Source organism: Caretta caretta, chromosome 4, assembly GCF_965140235.1.
Source record: "Caretta caretta isolate rCarCar2 chromosome 4, rCarCar1.hap1, whole genome shotgun sequence".
Classification (NCBI taxonomy): domain Eukaryota; kingdom Metazoa; phylum Chordata; order Testudines; family Cheloniidae; genus Caretta; species Caretta caretta.
Window position 1 is genome coordinate 42,094,530 of NC_134209.1, and position 18,887 is coordinate 42,113,416.

General features: G+C 41.1%; 1 protein-coding gene across 2 annotated transcripts in view; it reads right to left on the bottom strand.

The window, feature by feature from the left end:
* Nucleotides 1-3,481: 3,481 nt before the first annotated feature.
* The window catches only part of PAPSS1 (3'-phosphoadenosine 5'-phosphosulfate synthase 1), a 73,398-nt gene continuing 57,992 nt past the window's right edge, over nucleotides 3,482-18,887 (bottom strand). For both annotated transcript variants that reach the window (XM_048847157.2, XM_048847158.2), the window contains 2 exons: nucleotides 14,274-14,503; nucleotides 3,482-4,175 (listed from right to left, as the gene is read on the bottom strand). In XM_048847157.2, the coding sequence (XP_048703114.1) occupies nucleotides 4,037-4,175; nucleotides 14,274-14,503 (369 nt within the window). In that variant the 3' untranslated portion in view covers nucleotides 3,482-4,036. The remainder of the gene's footprint in view (nucleotides 4,176-14,273; nucleotides 14,504-18,887) is intronic.

Below are 18,887 nucleotides of genomic sequence, written 5' to 3' on the forward strand. Positions count from 1 at the left end.
ACAAAGCACATGGAGGACTGGCCCAACAGCAATTAAGATCCACTTTAAGATCTATGATCACTCAAATCCTTTTATTCCCCATCCAAAACATCCAGTATATTTGATTCTTGCTGATTTTTATTGAAGAATTATTCCAGATGTAGAAGTTTGGGTTATCTCCAGGCTTTATGCAACCTATTCCACATTTTCCATGTCTGGAATATTACTGAGTTGTTAAGTGTTTAGATCCCTTATTGAAAAATACAGATAGGAGCCACTATCCTCAGTCTTGGTTGGCTGCTTTTCCATCACAAACCAGGGCATCTGATTTGGAACATTATCCCACACAATTTACACTGACAAGCAGTTTGGTGTAACCTTAAAATAGGCAACCTGAGTCCTCCATTCTATGCTTCCTTGTGACTCTACAGGAAAACTCATACAATTTTCTCAAGTTGCTCAATGCATGTTGCTGGAATTGGCATCATCTGGAATAAATAATGTCACTGAGGAGCTGTAATCATTTTGTAACACTTATTCAACCCCAAAAGACCAGGACTTGGTAAACTCCATCCACCTCATTAACTCTTACGTTTTGGAAAGCTGGGTCCAGTTTGTCCTTGCATCATTGATACAGCATTTTAAAATCAGCAGGAAAGGGGTTTAGTTTTTTGGTGTTTTATTACTTTAAGCCATTATACTCAATATGTCAGAATGATTTGATAGTGGTGAGTAAGAGTTCCAGGGATCTGCAAAAAATATGGGAGAACAGCCATATGGTCCCCCTGTGTAAGATCAGAATGGGAGGCCACTGCCCATTTGTAAGGATTTTAGCCAGAGAGTGAGAGAAAAAAAGTCACCTTGAAATGTATATCTAATCCAAATTCTTTGAGTCAGAATCAACTCTGGTCCATTATACTTCAGGAAGATGATCTTCAAAAAGAAGAACTTTGGATGGGTGCTCTTTTATGGTCAAGTAATAAACATCTCAGTAAATACATCTTTATCTTTTTGCAATTCAGAATTACATCAGTATTTCCAAAAAGTTGTTAATTTCACTTGTTCCTGAGATAAATAGTTCCTGTTAGCCTTTAACACCCTGGTCAGTCTTCAGTTACATGAGGTGCCAAAAGCTATGTGGATAGGTCTGGGATAAATTTACCTCTGTAATTCATTAGTGCTGCTACTGCCTGTGTAAGGCACTTATTGCTAGTTTCTCCATAAGGCTCTCAAAGTTATGGCCCCCTGGTAGGTAGCACCCACTGTAAAGAAAAGGATGTCAGCGCCAGGCAGTTAAGGACACTGAGAAGCTCCTCTAGTTAAGCTTGAGAGCAGCTATAGAAAAGGTTCTGAATCACTGTATAGTCATGAATGTGACACCACAGAGGAGCCTGCAGCAAGGAGCAGCATTTCTGTTGTATGCCTCTTTACACAGAAAAAGCCTTCTGAAGAGACAGTTTGTCTACAGAGGAAAAGCAGAATTAATCACTCAGTTTCATTACTGGGAGGGAGAAAAAGAAAATTAAGGTACAGCCAAAGTGTCCCAGTCACAGTAAAATAGCCCCATGGGAATGTCCCAGTCACAGTTAAATTGCCCCCCCATGCGGTCCTCTGGGTAAGCACCAACATTGTATATCGCTGACACCTATATAGGCATATGCATGGGAAAGTATTTTGGGAGGGGTTGAAGGTGTGAGTGTGGAGCGAAAGATTCCTTTGCAGGTTGTGAGAGGCCAAAGGGGGAGGAAGGAAGAAAGGAACGGGTTAACTCGACAATCCAGCTAGGTCCGAAAATAAGAAGCTGACTCCAGCCGCCCAAGGCCATCGCACCCAAGCAAACTCTCTGATGCCAAAAAAGACGGGGCCTGAATTCCAACCCCAACCAGCCGTGAGAATAGAGCAGCAAACTAAACAAAACGGCCGGGGATTGCAAAAATTAGTGAGACGGTGAAGGCCAGCGAGGGGGAAAACAGTTTTGCGTCCCTGAAGCTGGTGTGTTTTGGGAAAGCTGAGGAAGCCACGGAAGGCCAGTTCAGACTGGTACAAAGAGCACAGGGTACAGAGGTCCCTGAACAAAACGCCGCACACAAATCCCAAGACTTAAAACCCTCCTGAAAGCTAAAGCAAGTCGGAGATGAACAGCAGACCCTGGACGGCCTGTGCACAGGACAGAATTCTTGTCCACCCTTCCCCCTCTTCTTCTTACTTTACACCCGGGCTTGGCCAGCCTCGGGTCGTGCATGTGTGAGTATGAAAGTGGATTAGGGCTGGGGCACTAACGCTTCCTTCCTTCCTCTGAATGACGTGGTGAGCACCCCGCACTCACCGCTGTTATTTTATTAATAAAGCTTTAAAACTTAGTCACTTGGTGTGCTCCTTCATCTCCTCCCCTAAAGATCCTGTGGCCTCAGCCTGATCACCTGACGCCCCAGGCAGATTGATAACATAAATCTGTCACAGTTTTGGTGGAAATGCGGGGGGTGGGGGAAGGGGGGAAAAGAGCGACCGGCCCTGCAGAGTGCACCAACTGGTCTTCCCTTAGTATTTCATGTTTGCTCTGACCAGCACGGTTGGTATTTCATATTGAGGATTTTATGATTAAAGGTGTGCCCCACCCTCAGCCGTAGCATGACTGAGCAGAAGAGAATTTAGAGTTTTTCGCTCTGCCCTGCGGGGGGGTTGGGGGGGGGTTGGTATTTGGTGTATGAACCCTTTGCGGTAGAGGCTGAGTAATACAGAGGGAGGCTTAGCGTCCCTCCCTCTGGCCCACACTCACCGCTGTTATTTTATCAATAAAGCTTTAAAACTTAGTCACTTTGTGTGATCTTTCATCTCCCCCCCCTAAAGATCCTGCAGCAGAAAGTAAGTGTTTGTATTTCACTCTTCTGAGAATTTGCTTTTTGTAATTTTTGCAATAAATATTGTTTTGGATGCTGAATTTAACTAGTTAAAGATTTTTTCTGGACCTCTGAAATGTGTGGGGCTTCATCGTTTACGCAAACTGGGAAGTTCTAGAAAAAAGGCTAGATTTTACTTCGCATCAAAAACTCTTGAAAAGATGGAAATAGGGAGTTCATATGTTGGGCTAAATTCTCTCATGAGACATGTATTTATATTGCAATAGTAGCCAAGACTTGAAGATTTTTTTGGTGAGAATGAACTCTCTGCCTAAGAACATATACAGAAATATAAGTAACTAGAAAAATGGATGCAGGATTTCCCACATTTTTTTAAAAAAAAGTATTAAGGTCATGAGACAATAAGTGGCACCAAATATTGAGAAGACTTAAAATCCAACTAGATAAAATATTCCCACTAAGTACATATTACACCATTGGCAACAAGCAAATAAAAGAAATTCAACCACCACCCTAAACCTCTGGGATAAGCATTACATATAATTAATAGTAAAGCTTATATTTTTCTCTGTTCATGAGTTATGCATTTCTCTCACTTTGCTGCTCCAGTGCAGAAGTACAAAATAAAATAATAAACTCCGAAATGTAATACAGAAAGCAAAAAAGTTTAATTGAGCTTCATAAAGAAGTTTTCTCTGAGATTACATATAACAAGAGCTTAAAGTTACAATGCTTCTGTGATCACTAGTTGACAGAAAAAGTATTGAGTACAGTTTTAAAATATTTCATTTACTTCCATAGTTCTAATCATTACATTTATCCTGCAAACCATGAAATTAAAAACTACCAGACTGCTTAAATAGTGTATGAAAAAAATTTGCATCGATGTAACAGCTGCAGAGTTCATAGGACAGAGGCATAAAAATAATATTAAAAAAGACAAGAGTTAAAAATCCTACTGCAAGAGTATAGACTGTAATAAAAGAGAAGACATTAAAACCAGCAGTTTGTTAGGTGCCAATACATAATAGAACCCATAAGACAAGCAACGAATGATGCTAAGTTCGGGAGAAAGAATCTGTTTCCAGGGAAGAACTTCCTGACAGACACCACAACAAAGCAGCATGAATGGTGACTGTGTGGTCCCCTTCTTGGTAATAAATCAAGCGTCAAAGATTGATCTGCAGTTAATAAGAGGCCTAAGCCTTCTCCAAGGATTTGTAGTACTCTGTCAGCACAGTCCAGGCTTTGGGAGCCATGAAACCTTCAGGAGGGTTTTGTCCTTCCCGAGCCAACTTGCGCATGCGGGTTCCTGATATAAACTCAAAGTCTTCATGGCTAAAAAAGTAAATAAAAAGAGAATGTAAATTGAAAAGATGGAAGTTATAGCTGAGACTGATCTTACCTCCTCCTTTTTTTGACAATGACTTTATACTACTTTAATAAAACCCCACCTTGGAGTGCGATATTTGAGAACACAACTGTGGTTTCAGACATGCTGCTAATGAAGAGTACCAGAAAATCCTGAAAGTATATACACCCTATAGAATATTATATATATATATATTCTTAAGATAAATTAGGGGTATGTGTGTATGTCCGCACATGCTCAAGATAGTTTCATCCTGGTCCACTGCCTATCTTCCTACAGCTATAATTCCTAAAGATAAAATTCAGGAGGAGAGATGGAAAATTGAGGGCAATCAGGATTATCTATCATCAGCTACTCAAGTTCAACATCCAACACAGTTGAAAACAAAGACACAATGTAAGAAAATCCACCAAGTGTTCCTAAGCAAAAGTGATTTATTGTTAAATTAAATATAGCAATTTTACTTACTTCATTTGTTCAACTTGCAACATGTATTTGTTACTCATTCTTCCCTAGTCTGTTTGAAATAAAAGCCAAATACTGACCTCACATGCACATGGTTCAGACTGAAACAAATGAGAACCAAGTGTGTGCATCAGAGGGCAGAGTTTAACTTTAAGTGCTAAACCATGCTCAGTATGAGCTGGAGGTTAGCAAGCTATAGAAAGAAAAGGAGGACTTGTGGCACCTTAGAGACTAACAAATTTATCTGAGCATGAGTACTCAAGTCCTCCTTTTCTTTTTGTGGATACAGACTAACACAGCTGCAACTCTGGAAAGTACAGAAAGCACTCCACAGTCCCCTTTCACAATGCATACCATACAAGCTGTTAGCAACACAGCTTTTTGATTTGAATTGTAGTCCGGTGCAGAACAGTAAAGCCTAGAATGAGCTTCCTGCTCTCAGTAGTGTGGATGCCCAGATTGCGGAAACAAAGGAGAAATATATATAAACGTACTTCAACTACACAGAATATATAACACCCATCAGATAAGAAACCTTAACTGAACTATTTTTTTAAAAAGAAAAGGAGTACTTGTGGCACCTTAGAGACTAACCAATTTATTTGAGCATGAGCTTTCGTGAGCTACAGCTCACTTCATCGGATGCATACCGTGGAAACTGCAGCAGACTTTATATATACACAGAGAATATGAAACAATACCTCCTCCCACCCCACTGTCCTGCTGGTAATAGCTTATCTAAAGTGATCATCAGGTGGTGATCACCTGATGATAAGCTATTACCAGCAGGACAGTGGGGTGGGAGGAGGTATTGTTTCATATTCTCTGTGTATATATAAAGTCTGCTGCAGTTTCCACGGTATGCATCCGATGAAGTGAGCTGTAGCTCACGAAAGCTCATGCTCAAATAAATTGGTTAGTCTCTAAGGTGCCACAAGTACTCCTTTTCTTTTTGCGAATACAGACTAACACGGCTGTTACTCTGAAACCTATTTTTTTAAAGGGAGGGTACTGGAATGGAGAAGAGCTGTGCTCTGAATTGGACTGAAAAATAGGGAACATTCATCAAGTTTCTTCCCCAGCATAGATAGGACTCTGGTGTCTATCAACCTCTCAATAACTGTGTTGGAAAGAGTTTTGTCCTATCTACACAAGCAGCTGTTTTCTCCAATAGTTTGCAGGAGGTGGCACCCAGATTAATTTCCTAGTGTGAATAAGATAGTACAGAGTTTACAGATTAAGATAGCTGTAAGAATGGATTCCCCACATTCTACTCTGTGGGGTGTTAATTCTGAAGCTCGCATACAATTTGTGTGTCAACACTTAGCTGTTTATAGGCAGGGAATGGGGTGGGAATTTGAACAGAGGCTCAGGTTCCCAGAAGGGATCAGAAGAGGGTACCAGCCTTTGGATTTAAAGAGACTCAGATATGCTATTTAAGTGCATCTCCATCAATGCATGGTCTATTTGACCTCTCCCTGGCCCTGTTTGTATAACAGCATCCCTAAGGAGCAGCCACATAGAGCACAGACCTGAAGATTTCAAGCAAGATATGTCAGATGGCTAAGAAACTCCGATTAGAGAATTATGGGGAATATTATAAAGAAGTCTAGGGGTCCATTGCTGCATTAAAAAGTTCTAATTTTTTTAAGAAACTGGAAGAACTTTTACTATCTAAAAAAGATTTACACAAATCTTCATAAAATTAAATTTTGATTTGGTCAAGGAGTTATTTCTCCTCTTCCTCACTTTTCTTTTTTCCTCCAGCAAACATTTTCTTTTATAATGCATGGCTTTCCTTAAATGCAGTGGGCCAGATTCTCAGCAGCTGGCATAAATAAGTTTAGCTAAACTGAAATGAAACTATTCCAATTTAAACCTGCTACTGATCTGGTCCAATAGTGTTTGCTTAGTCCTTGCATAGGCCTTGGTTTGAAGTTGTATGTGTTGCCAGAACGTTTTCCATTTTAAAACGGAAAATACTATAAAAGTAGCTTTAATTGTTCAACCACTCACGATTTGACATATTTATTAATGATAAAGATCATAATGCCATTGAGTATTAGCAATGGAGGATGTAACTAGCAAGAAAAGGAAGCCTTACCCAATACCATTACTGAAACTATGATTCAATAGGACCCAGCATTCTTTTGAAAAAACACATATTGGTAAACGTAGTTTGCTTCCAGTTGAAAAGGTGCTACTTGAGAAAAATAAATATCTTAAACAACGCAGATCAAGGAGGACTGCTAAGGAGGACTCCTGGATGCGTTAGGAATTCTTGTGCTCATTACTCAGTGGAATGGGAAGCTGGGCAGGAATAAAATGGGGCGACGAAAGGGACAGAAAGACACCTTTACCATAAGAGTAACGTTGATGTTGGGTAGACATTTCAAGGGCACATAAGTCTCATTTCCAAAAAAGACTTAGGCACTTAGAAACTTAAAGCTCAGTTAAATTAAGGGAATTCAGGCTCCTAAGCACTTAAATCACTTTTTAAAATAGGACTTGGGCACTCTGAAAATTATTTCTATGGGATGGAATTAGTTTCGGCTGAGCCAAGTTATATTACTGTATATGCTTCCACAAGTTATTTAAAATTATTTTCCTGCCAGTTGTGTTTCAGACTGTAGCACTGATGTGATGGAGTACCTTTCACAAGAATAAAGGTTACTCACAGCCTTTTAGAAGTGGCCAACAACAAAAAAAGAAAGAGTGTGTCCTTAGTTTATTTCCCCCTTAGCCTGGTAACATTTAAATTATTTTGTTTTGGGGAGCAGCTATATGGATTGGTTGGTACAGCAGGGAATTTCATGAAGGATCTGCACAAGGATTAACAACTCCACTTAAATTTTACAATTTGTGGAGCAACAGCAATTAAACACACATTCCAAAAAGACAGGAATAAATTAGCTGTGAAAACTGTCAACGTGGCGTGGGAAACAGAAAACTTGATCTTCAAAATATGCACCAGTGAGATGATGAAAGTTTCTCCAAAGCATACTGTATTGCAGCTCTGTTATACTGAAGCTGTAAAATCACTCCATGAGAGTGCTATGAAATATGTTTTGTGAGTGGGCATTGAAGTTTGGGTTAGATTGCTCTATTAAACCCATAGCAGGGGTGGGACGAGGGAGGGAGAAGAAAGAGCTCCATAGTATTCCTCATGCCTCCTCTGTAGCTGAAAGGGCATTTGAAGGTCAATAATGCTGCAGATTTATAGCCTGGTGTAAGCCTGAGACCCAAAAACAAGTACAGTCTGTTGCAGCTCAGTTCTAAAGAGCTAGGCAGTTGAATAAGGGGGAAATGGCAATAAGTCAATTAAAAAGACAAGATGGATAGAGAGAGAAAGAGCATTTTACATGTGGAAACCTATATTCTATTAGGATGCAAACAGAGAACAATTTGGTGCTGTCCACTTGGTCTTCACATTACTCACGTTGTATATCAGTAACACAACTGGACTATACCACTAATCACGATATAAAAATCAAACAAAGTATGTGATAATTGACAAACCAGACAAAATAGATTAACAGTTCATTATTTTCTTTCATTTTTCAAGACCAGAGTTCTTATCACTCCAGTAAAATGGGCTTCTCTCTCTCTTTAAAGATTACAAGTTTAACCATTCAATATTTTTTTGAATTATAGTGGTACCAAGAGGCCCCAGCAGAAACCAGGGTCAACATCATGCCCTGCTATGAGCTTTACATACAAAAAATAGGAAGACAGTCACTAACCCAAATAGCTTACAGTCCACAGAGGGAAGACAAAGGGTAAGAGGAAGGAAATCTTACCTCTGTTTTGAGATGGGGAATTGAGGCATGGAAATTAAGGGACTTGGCCACGGTCACATAGGAAGTCTGTGCCACAGGCAGGAACTGAACCCAACTCTCCTGAGTCTCAGTCTCTGTCTGGTGCCTTAACCTCCAGGAAAGTGTCTGCTCATGGCAGAATGATAGCAGGCTACTGAGAAAAGTGTAATGTTTAGTTTAAACAAATTGAAGTTTCCCCCCACACTTTTAAAGTAAGTGTTTAACATTTTAAGTTTCCTATTTTCCACTGGCAGCACCAAAACCCATTATCAGGGCCAACAGAAGGAGCTAAAGAAGCATCACTCCTTGCATATGTACATAGATTAGCTTCAAGCACATTTTAGAGGGAGGACAAACAGCCTGCTCTGGTAGCTGTATTTATGGGCTTCCTTTAGCTAAGAGGATCTCACAGCGTTCTCCGTCAAGACAGAATTATTAATTTTTCCAAAGATTGCTGTGGTTTCTTTCGATTATTAAACAAATTTCCTTTCTTAATAGAGTTTCTTCTCAGCAGCAGTCTGTGGCTGAATTTTACAGGAAAGTCTTCTTGCAAAGACTTGGGAATCTGTCCTCTCCCAAACAATTACTGTTATTTAGCTGCCAACTCCAGCCTTGCAAAGTTACACCTGACTGAAGTAACTAACTGTGTAACAGCTGCCTTTTCATGGTTATCATAGTATATTTTTGGCTAGCAAGCAAATTTTGCACCCACCTAGTGCACTGAATGATTACAATTCATTTGGAAGTTTTCTCCAAACCTCTTGCTTGTATTAATGTTAACTGATTCAGTTATCAATGGGAAAGTATGATCAAATTTTACATTAAAAGTTAGGGTTAGCACAGGACCATAGTACTGTACCATCTTGGTTTCTGCATGTAATAGTTCAGTGAAGTAGAATGTAGTCTTGTGAGGAAATTCTACAAAAGTTCAGCTTTGAGCAAAAATGCTCAAGTCTTCCTGCGGAAATGTAGGTGAGATCAGCTATCCAGCAATACAAAGAAATGGTAGCACAGCATGCTAGACAATTCTGCTTTGATCATTTGACAAAAGGAAAAGCACAGAACACATTTAAGTCTGTTTTCCCTTCGCAATGCCAAGTTCTCTGAGTCCCAGGTGGTTGGCTTGCATTCCCTTTGTAAAAGGATTTAAAATTCTGCTTCCTAAGCACCTCTTTTTCTGAGAGTGCTTCACCCTACAAACTTTCTCCATCACATGAAATGGGAGTTCTGCTGTCACATTTCAGTTTTACTGTCTGTTGCTAGTTCCCTTCCACTACAACTAAAGAAAATATTTCTCAGTTGCTTAATTCTCTAGTTCCTAGCCCCAACATTTACATTACCCTTTCCATGAACACTCCTCTTGACTTGCCCAATGTTTGGTTGGATAAGATGCTCAATATTAACTGCTACTGTATCTATTGCAAGGACCCTTAAATAGCAGGTTAATCTAATGGCCATGCCTGCATATTCATTCAATGCACTAGCAGTGACAGTACCTTATCAGTATAATATATGGATAGTCTCCCCAGGCACTATCCCATGTTACAAGTGGGTAGACTCAATGGATTTAACTTTCTTGCCATTGCTAACATTGCTGATTTAGGACTACATAGAACATGATATCACTATACAGGGACATCTTCAAGTAACAATATATTCATTCTTGTTAAACCCTGGATTTGTGCTGGAAATGGCCCACCTTGATTATCATACACATTGTAAGGAGAGTGGTCACTTTAGATGAGCTATTACCAGCAGGAGAGTGGGTTTGTGTGTGTGTGTTGGGGGGGGGGGGGATGAGAAAACCTGGATTTGGGCTGGAAATGGCCCAACTTGATTATCATTCACATTGTAAGGAGAGTGACCACTTTAGATAAGCTATTGCCAGCAGGAGAGTGGGGTGGGGGAGGTATTTTTTCATGCTTTGTGTGTATAAAAGATCTTCTACACTTTCCACAGTATGCATCCGATGAAGTGAGCTGTAGCTCACGAAAGCTTATGCTCAAATAAATTGGTTAGTCTCTAAGGTGCCACAAGTACTCCTTTTCTTTTTGCGAATACAGACTAACACGGCTGTTACTCTGAAATATATTCATGTCATTAGTTTGACATTACTGTAAAGCTTGTAGTTTATTTTATATAAATACAGAAATATTTAGGTGCTGTTAGTAACTTTTTAATATTAAGTAGTTCTACTGCTCTCAGTTATTAAAAACAGCACCAGTCCAAACTATGCACATAATCCCTGTCCCTAATCCCAGGTTAGCATTTAAAATTAAGCCTTTTTTAAAAATAAACGGTGGTAAAATTTACAAGAGGGATTAAGTCCCACCAGTTCAAAAATTGCTTAGACACTTAGGCGTCTAAGTGAAGAACCACTTACTACAGTGACAGAAGGGGTTCTTTCATCTACCTCTCAGAGTCAGTAGTGAGGTCGATGGAAGCATTCTTCCATCAACCTAAAATTGTCTACACTGGGGCTTAGACTGGCTTAATTACATCACACAGGGCATGACATTTTTCCCAGCACTGAGCCATGTAAATAAGCACACCTAACTCTGCAGCATAGACCAGCCCTTAGTCTCACTGAAAGTCAGTGGGACTTGGGCGCCTTAGCACCTACAGCACTTTCGAAAATTACTCCACCTCAGACACCCAAAACTACGTAACCATCCCAAATTGTTAATTAAGCATCATACAGGGCCCAGGTACAACATGGTTACATGGGCTGTCCAAATGCCTGCATAATTTCCCTCTGTAAATTTGCCATCTAATCCTCGTCGGCATTGCACAAGTACTCTCCCTGCTGCGAGGCTGAACATAACAGGTCTGTCTACCTTTTCCTCATCCCCACCCATAAGTTCAGCCAGCTAGCGTGAAGGGGATGGGAACACCTGCTCAACTCTACAAGAGTGAAAGCCATGGTCCTATGGAGTTATTTAGCTCCAGAAAAAACACAGCTTCGGTCACTTTCAGTTTTGCAGAGTTTAGGAGTTCTTCAGAATATCATCTTAAATCCTCCCTACTTCCATCTGGCCTCACTCCTCCAGTAAAAAAACCATTTAACCTCTCTCGTCTTACCGGCTGCCTGGGCTTGCAAGCACCAGCCTCAAACAAATGGTAGGAGGGAAAAAAAGTACTGGCCTTTTTACACGGCCCTTATCACCATGGGATCTGGGTGCCTCAAATCACCGATCGATTTTATCTTTGCAGTATACCCCTGGATGGGAGGGAAGTATTATTCCCATTTTACAGAAGGGGAGCTGAGGCATGAGGTAGATTGAGTGACTTGCCCAAGGTCACACCGGAAATTCGTGGCTGAGCTGGTAACTGAACTCAGGTTCCTGAGTCCCAGTCCACTGCCCTGTTCCCTAGACCACCCTTCCTACCCTACAGAAAAATCCCAAGGGAGGGATCCTGCAACTTCAGCAATAGGCGCATAGTGATCACATGCACAGGCCCTACAGCACAGCCACATTTTTTCTATTGCCTGAACTGGACGGCAACAAGAGTTAGGGGTGGCTGTATGTGTACACAGAGAAAAGTCAGACCTGCTCATAGATCAGGTCAGTATCCAGAAGGGACAGGGAGCTCTCACAGAGGCCAGCCACTGGGGGAAAAGCAGCAGTGCCACACAACACCCCTCAGCAGGCCATGTGATACAGGCAGCTTGCTTGCCCTGATAACTGAGACCTGATACACCACATAGCACGTAGATGTAGGCCAGGGCTGGCCAGCCTGAGGAGGAGCCAGCAGCCCCTCCCCTCCCCCCCCCCCGCATCAGTTCCTCTCCCAGCGCCTCCCTCTCCCTCCCCCTGATCAGCAAGGGAGTGGCAAACTCAGGGGAGGGGATGGGAAGGGGTGGAGTGGGGGCAGGGCCTGTGGCAGAGCCAGGGGTTGAGCAATGGGCACTCCCCCCAGCCCATTGGAAAGTTGGCGCCTGTAGCTCCAGACCCGGAGTCGGTGCCTATACAAGGAGCCGCATATTAACTTCTGAAGAGCAGCATGTGGCTCCGGAGCCTCAGGGTGGCCAACCCAATGTATGCTATAGACATAACATACCTAATTTATGCTCTCTTTTTGGAAAGACATCTACCCTTAAGCTTGTCAGCGATATCAACTAGTATAAAATGAAAGCAGTTGTGTTTTAAACTCCTGAAGAAAGTGGTTTGAAATGAAATGGTAAATGATCTCCACCTACAGTGGCACTGCACTGGTAGGCACCACAGTAATATATATAGAAACTGTTTTGCGACACACAGAGTGAAGAACAACCTCAAAAGAGGTGGAGGTTAAAATAATTTCTTCTATACAAAGATAAAAAACAAGTTAAGAACTGGTTTCAGAGTAACAGCCGTGTTAGTCTGTATTCGCAAAAAGAAAAGGAGGACTTGTGGCACCTTAGAAACTAACCAATTTATTTGAGCATGAGCTTTCGTGAGCTACAGCTCACTTAGAATCATAGAATCATAGAATATCAGGGTTGGAAGGGACCCCAGAAGGTCATCTAGTCCAACCCCCTGCTCGAAGCAGGACCAATTCCCAGTTAAATCATCCCAGCCAGGGCTTTGTCAAGGCTGACCTTAAAAACCTCTAAGGAAGGAGATTCTACCACCTCCCTAGGTAACGCATTCCAGTGTTTCACCACCCTCTTAGTGAAAAAGTTTTTCCTAATATCCAATCTAAACCTCCCCCACTGCAACTTGAGACCATTACTCCTCGTTCTGTCATCTGCTACCATTGAGAACAGTCTAGAGCCATCCTCTTTGGAACCCCCTTTCAGGTAGTTGAAAGCAGCTATCAAATCCCCCCTCATTCTTCTCTTCTGCAGGCTAAACAATCCCAGCTCCCTCAGCCTCTCCTCATAAGTCATGTGTTCCAGACCCCTAATCATTTTTGTTGCCCTTCGCTGGACTCTCACCAATTTATCCACATCCTTCTTGTAGTGTGGAGCCCAAAACTGGACACAGTACTCCAGATGAGGCCTCACCAATGTCGAATAGAGGGGAACGATCAAGTCCCTCGATCTGCTCGCTATGCCCCTACTTATACATCCCAAAATGCCATTGGCCTTCTTGGCAACAAGGGCACACTGCTGACTCATATCCAGCTTCTCGTCCACTGTCACCCCTAGGTCCTTTTCCGCAGAACTGCTGCCTAGCCATTCGGTCCCTAGTCTGTAGCTGTGCATTGGGTTCTTCCGACCTAAGTGCAGGACCCTGCACTTATCCTTATTGAACCTCATCAGATTTCTTTTGGCCAATCCTCCAATTTGTCTAGGTCCTTCTGTATCCTATCCCTCCCCTCCAGCGTATCTACCACTCCTCCCAGTTTAGTATCATCCGCAAATTTGCTGAGAGTGCAATCCACACCATCCTCCAGATCATTTATGAAGATATTGAACAAAACCGGCCCCAGGACCGACCCGTGGGGCACTCCACTTGATACCGGCTGCCAACTAGACATGGAGCCATTGATCACTACCCGTTGAGCCTGACAATCTAGCCAGCTTTCTACCCACCTTATAGTGCATTCATCCAGCCCATACTTCCTTAACTGCATCCGATGCATCCGATGAAGTGAGCTGTAGCTCACGAAAGCTCATGCTCAAATAAATTCGTTAGTCTCTAAGTTAAGAACTGTGAACTGAGACTAGGTGTTCCCAAACCAAACTGTCTGATCTCCGAGAAGCTTCTATTTAATCAAAAACTAGGTGATAAATTATGAAAGACTTAACAAAAATACAACCCAAACCTCACACATTACTCAGAAACAACTTACTGTTCCGAGTCATAATAATCCATGCCCTTCTTTTTCTTATTGTAAGCTGCAACTCTGAAGGGTACAATTTCCAATGTTTTGAGGCCTGGCGCCATAGTCAGCACTTTTGCACCATGGGTTGGTTCATAGAGATCTTTCCCAGTCTCAGGGTGTGGCATGCCTGCTGGATCCCGTCCCACGATGTAGAAATTAGCTCCTGCTACCATCCGTGACCTGCAATGCCACTGAACCTGGAACACAATTTGAGAAAAACAAACGAACAGGAGACAAAGAGAAGTTGTGGGAGGTAAGTGGGAGGACCAACAACGCTATTGCTACTGCTAAACTAACACTATTGCCTATAACGTAGAACTAGGCTCTGGTGTCTCATGTCCCAAGAAAATAAATAAAATGTGCATCAGTGTATATATTATTGTTATTCTACAGTAAAAATATAAAACAAGAGTTTGCTTGAAAGCAATATTACATACCAGTTTGTTAAGCAGTTCGCAAGCCATAAATCAGTGAGGGTTCAACAGAGCACTTGCTATTAGGTTCATGAAGACCTGACTGGTCACAGTGTTGGTTTTCCATTTCCAGCTGCTAAGTTTCATTAAAAGACAGTCAGGCTACAATGAATACTTTCCTCTTACTTTTCCATGTAACCAATTACTGTAGTTGCCCTAGGGATGTCATGTTAAGATGTAGGGAGAAGCTTCTGTAGGAGAGTAATAGGATGACACAACTTGGAAAGAATATGTTGACATGACGAATGAATGGAATGAATAATGAATAGAATGGTCAGCTGGGACCTCTAAATTTAAAGGAACTAAATAAAAAAAAAATCTATAAGGGCAAACGCTAAGTAATATAATTAGCCTATGCAACTCCCTTGTGTAGGATAGCGTGGAAGTAAATAGCTCAGTAGGATTTAAAACAGATTAGTTATTCACGTGGATAAGAGTATTGTAGTTGTATTAACAACAATGAAGTTAAAAGAGGTGTCCTGTTTCAGCCTTCTAAACACAAGCTTATGAGTTAGGGAAGAAAGTTTCCCCTAGAGGTGAAAAATTACAGTGTTAATGTAGATATATTTCAGAGATTTTTTGACACCTTCCTCTGAAACATGTGGTATTGCCCACTATAAAAAGACAAGAGACTACAACAAAGAGACCTAATGTGTAAATCACTATGTTTTTAATGTTTAACAGCAGTGTCAAAATTAACCTGCCTGTAGAAAGCAATGCAGAAATGCTGTTCGGATAAGCCTACAAAATCAAGAAATGTAACTGAACTAACATGCTGTGACGTTGCACTCTATATGATTTTATAAAAATATGCTAATGAGTGTGAATATAATGTAACTGTAATATGCTTCATGCAAGAGGTCTCTTGTAAGGTATCATTGCAAACCTTATAATCTACTGAGTGTGGTCATCCTATTTTGTATAAATGTATCACTCTTGCATCTGAAACTAGAAATATGAAATATAACTCTGAGATCCTATTGTAGTTATGCAAAGTGTGGGCCATTAATGGTGGTTTGGAATCTTAATGGCTCCCATTAACCAGGACAATTACCTGTAGATGGCTCTTTTTTACTTGTAAGTCTTCCTGTATACCTGTGGGCTGGCAAGTGGGTAATGAAGTCTTGCAGTGACATGTGATCATGTCACCTGAACTGGAATCCATCTTTAACCTGGTCTTTTTCCATTGAGAAGGGGGGTGGGAACCCAGAGGGACAAAGGATTCCCGCCTTATGCAAAAGATATATAAGTGGGTGGAAGAGAACAAAGGAAGTGGCCATCATGAGAAATCCCCAGCTACCACCTGAGCTGGAACAATGGCTGTACCCAGGGAAAGGATTGTGCCCAGACTAGGAAGGCGTCCAGTCTGTGAAAGAAACTTATAGAAACATCTGTGAGGGTGAGATCTTATTTGTATTCAGTGTTATTACTGTACTAGGCTTAGACTTGCGTGTTTTATTTTATTTTGCTTGGTAATTCACTTTGTTCTGTCTGCTATTACTTGGAACCACGTGAATCCTACTTTCTGTATTTAATAAAATCACTTTTCACTTATTAATTAACCCAGAGTATGTATTAATACCTGGGGGGGGGGGAGGGGGAACAGCTGTGCATATCTCTGTCAGTGTTATAGAGGGTGAACAATTTATGAGTTTATCCTGTATAAGATTTAAACAGGGTAAAATAGATTTATTTGGGGTTTGGACCCCATTGTGAGTTGGGAATCTTAGTGTCAAAGACAGGAACATTTCTTAAACTGCTTTCAGTTAAGTCTGCAGCTTTGGGGTGCGTGGATCAGACCCTGGGTCTGTGTTGGAGCAGACTGGCATGTCTGGCTCAACAAGACAGGGTGCTGGAGTCCCAAACTGGCAGGGAAAGCAGGGGCAGAAGTAGTCTTGGCACATCAGTTGGCAGTTCCCAAGGGGGTTTCTGTGATCCAACCAGTCACACATGCCGTGTCAGAAGAGTGTCTCACACCCTCAAACAGTGGATGACCATAGGTAGGTAGCCTCTGATTGATAATACAGAAATGACTTCCACATCCTAATCTAAACAAACACACAAACACAAGTTTTTCCTCAAATATTTAAATATGTAAATATAAGCCTTCATCTAGACCTATCCTAAAATTAAAGTGGTTTTCTGCATCATTTTTATATGTATTGCCCATACAAGTGGTGCTTTATCTCCAGGCAATCCAATGACATCTAAGATTTCCTTGGGTCTTCTACATATTTAAGATACAGTAATTTTAGCATAGTGTTTGGAACACTGATCTGAGACATGAGGGAGCACATATCCTGGAGTATTCTTGAGGATACTAAAATAAACGATAGCAATAGTTTAGACCCAAGCACACACTATTTCTCCATTCCATAATATTACAATTTCTAGGCACAACCCTCAATACTCCCCCCAAAATTTAAAAGTTAATCTGATAGAGTAAAATGCACTTCCCTAAAAGATTATGCATTCTCTCACAACATTGCTTTACAACAGCAAAATTTGGAAATGCATATTTAAAAGTGCACCTGTGTTCAAATAACTATGCTTCTTATTTGGTACTAAAAGACAGGGAGCGGGGAAATGATCCGTGAGCTGAATATACAGTGTCCCAACAAAATGTTAAAAAGCAGGTAAGGTTGCTCAACTGCATATATCACCAATACAACAATTATTAAAAAAAAAAGGAAATAAAAAACCACCATAGGAAATCCCTAACTCAATGTTCACCCATCCACCATAGTTTTGCCATATGTATATTACCTCACCCAGACACGCCCACCATAATGCACATCTTTCCTCTTCATCTCTGCATAAAATGTGCAACACTTATCTCCAACCATAAATGCCAATTATTGAAAAAACAGTTATGCATAAACCACCACATCACTTAAGTAACATGGACAGGCAATAGTTTCCCATATTAATACACTACAACCTATTGCTACATAAAAAACTCCCTTTATTAACAATCACCCAATACAACATACTGAAACATAAACCATTAATTAAAATCTACAGGATTCACACATTAGCCATCTACTTCAATAAATCAATTCAACACTCCAACCAGTAAGAAGGTGGCTATTTCTAACACAGTTGGAGTAAACGTTGCACTGTTTTGCATGGAAGTAGGGAACTCTTAGTGCACAGATGGCTCAAGCACTCTGCACCCCTGACACTCTTGCTTGGTTCGCTGAGACAAAGCCGGAGTGGAGGTGGCTACGAGCACCTCTGATGAGATTCTGGGCTCCCTGCTCCCAACACCTCTGCATATCACTGCTAAATCCAAAGCTCCCCAAAGCTTCTCTCACTCAGAAATCAATCGGAGTTAGGTGCCTAACCCGCTCAGGTGTTTTTGAAAACCCACTAGGTGATAATCTACATCTCTCAGCACCTAAATACCTTTGAAAATTGGGTCCTTAGGCACTTTTGAAAATACCACCTGCAAATCCTAATAGACTCTATATTAATTCTGGGGGGAGGGAGGGCTGAGGTGGGGAAAAGGGTTGTTCATTTGTGTTTAACGTGGTTGGGAAGAAAAATACGCAACCTTTAATTTTTTTGCTATCCTTTTTGGGAACACTTAGTTTCTCTGAAAATGTTTTATTTTTCCTTTTTTTTTGGCCTACAGTATAATGACAGATTAATACAAAGGAAGTCTTTCCATCAGTGAAATGCGATCTGGCTCCACATTTCCATTTTAAAATTAAATACGTTCCTCCTCTAAAAGAAATGCAGCCCAGTAATTCCCTGCCAAAAATCCCATCAGAGCAATAAAAAATTACATATATAAACATTTTAATTGCAAGCATTACTATAGGTTAATCAGTACTATGAAATAAATATTTACCCACTTTCAGCAATTTTACTTTTGCCAAACTGAAGTCAAACTAAAAACAACTTTCCATCTGCATTTCCCTGGCCTTCCAAACTACACTGGGTGGCCATAGTAGATCAGGAGGCATCTGGCATCTTGAAGACAGTTTGATCAATTAGCAAGTTCTGCAAGATGGCAAGAGACTAAAGAGACTGCTGGAAGGCAGAGTGCCAAAGGACTGCATATTCCCCACTGTCCTCTTCTTTTATCATAAGGCGTTTTCAC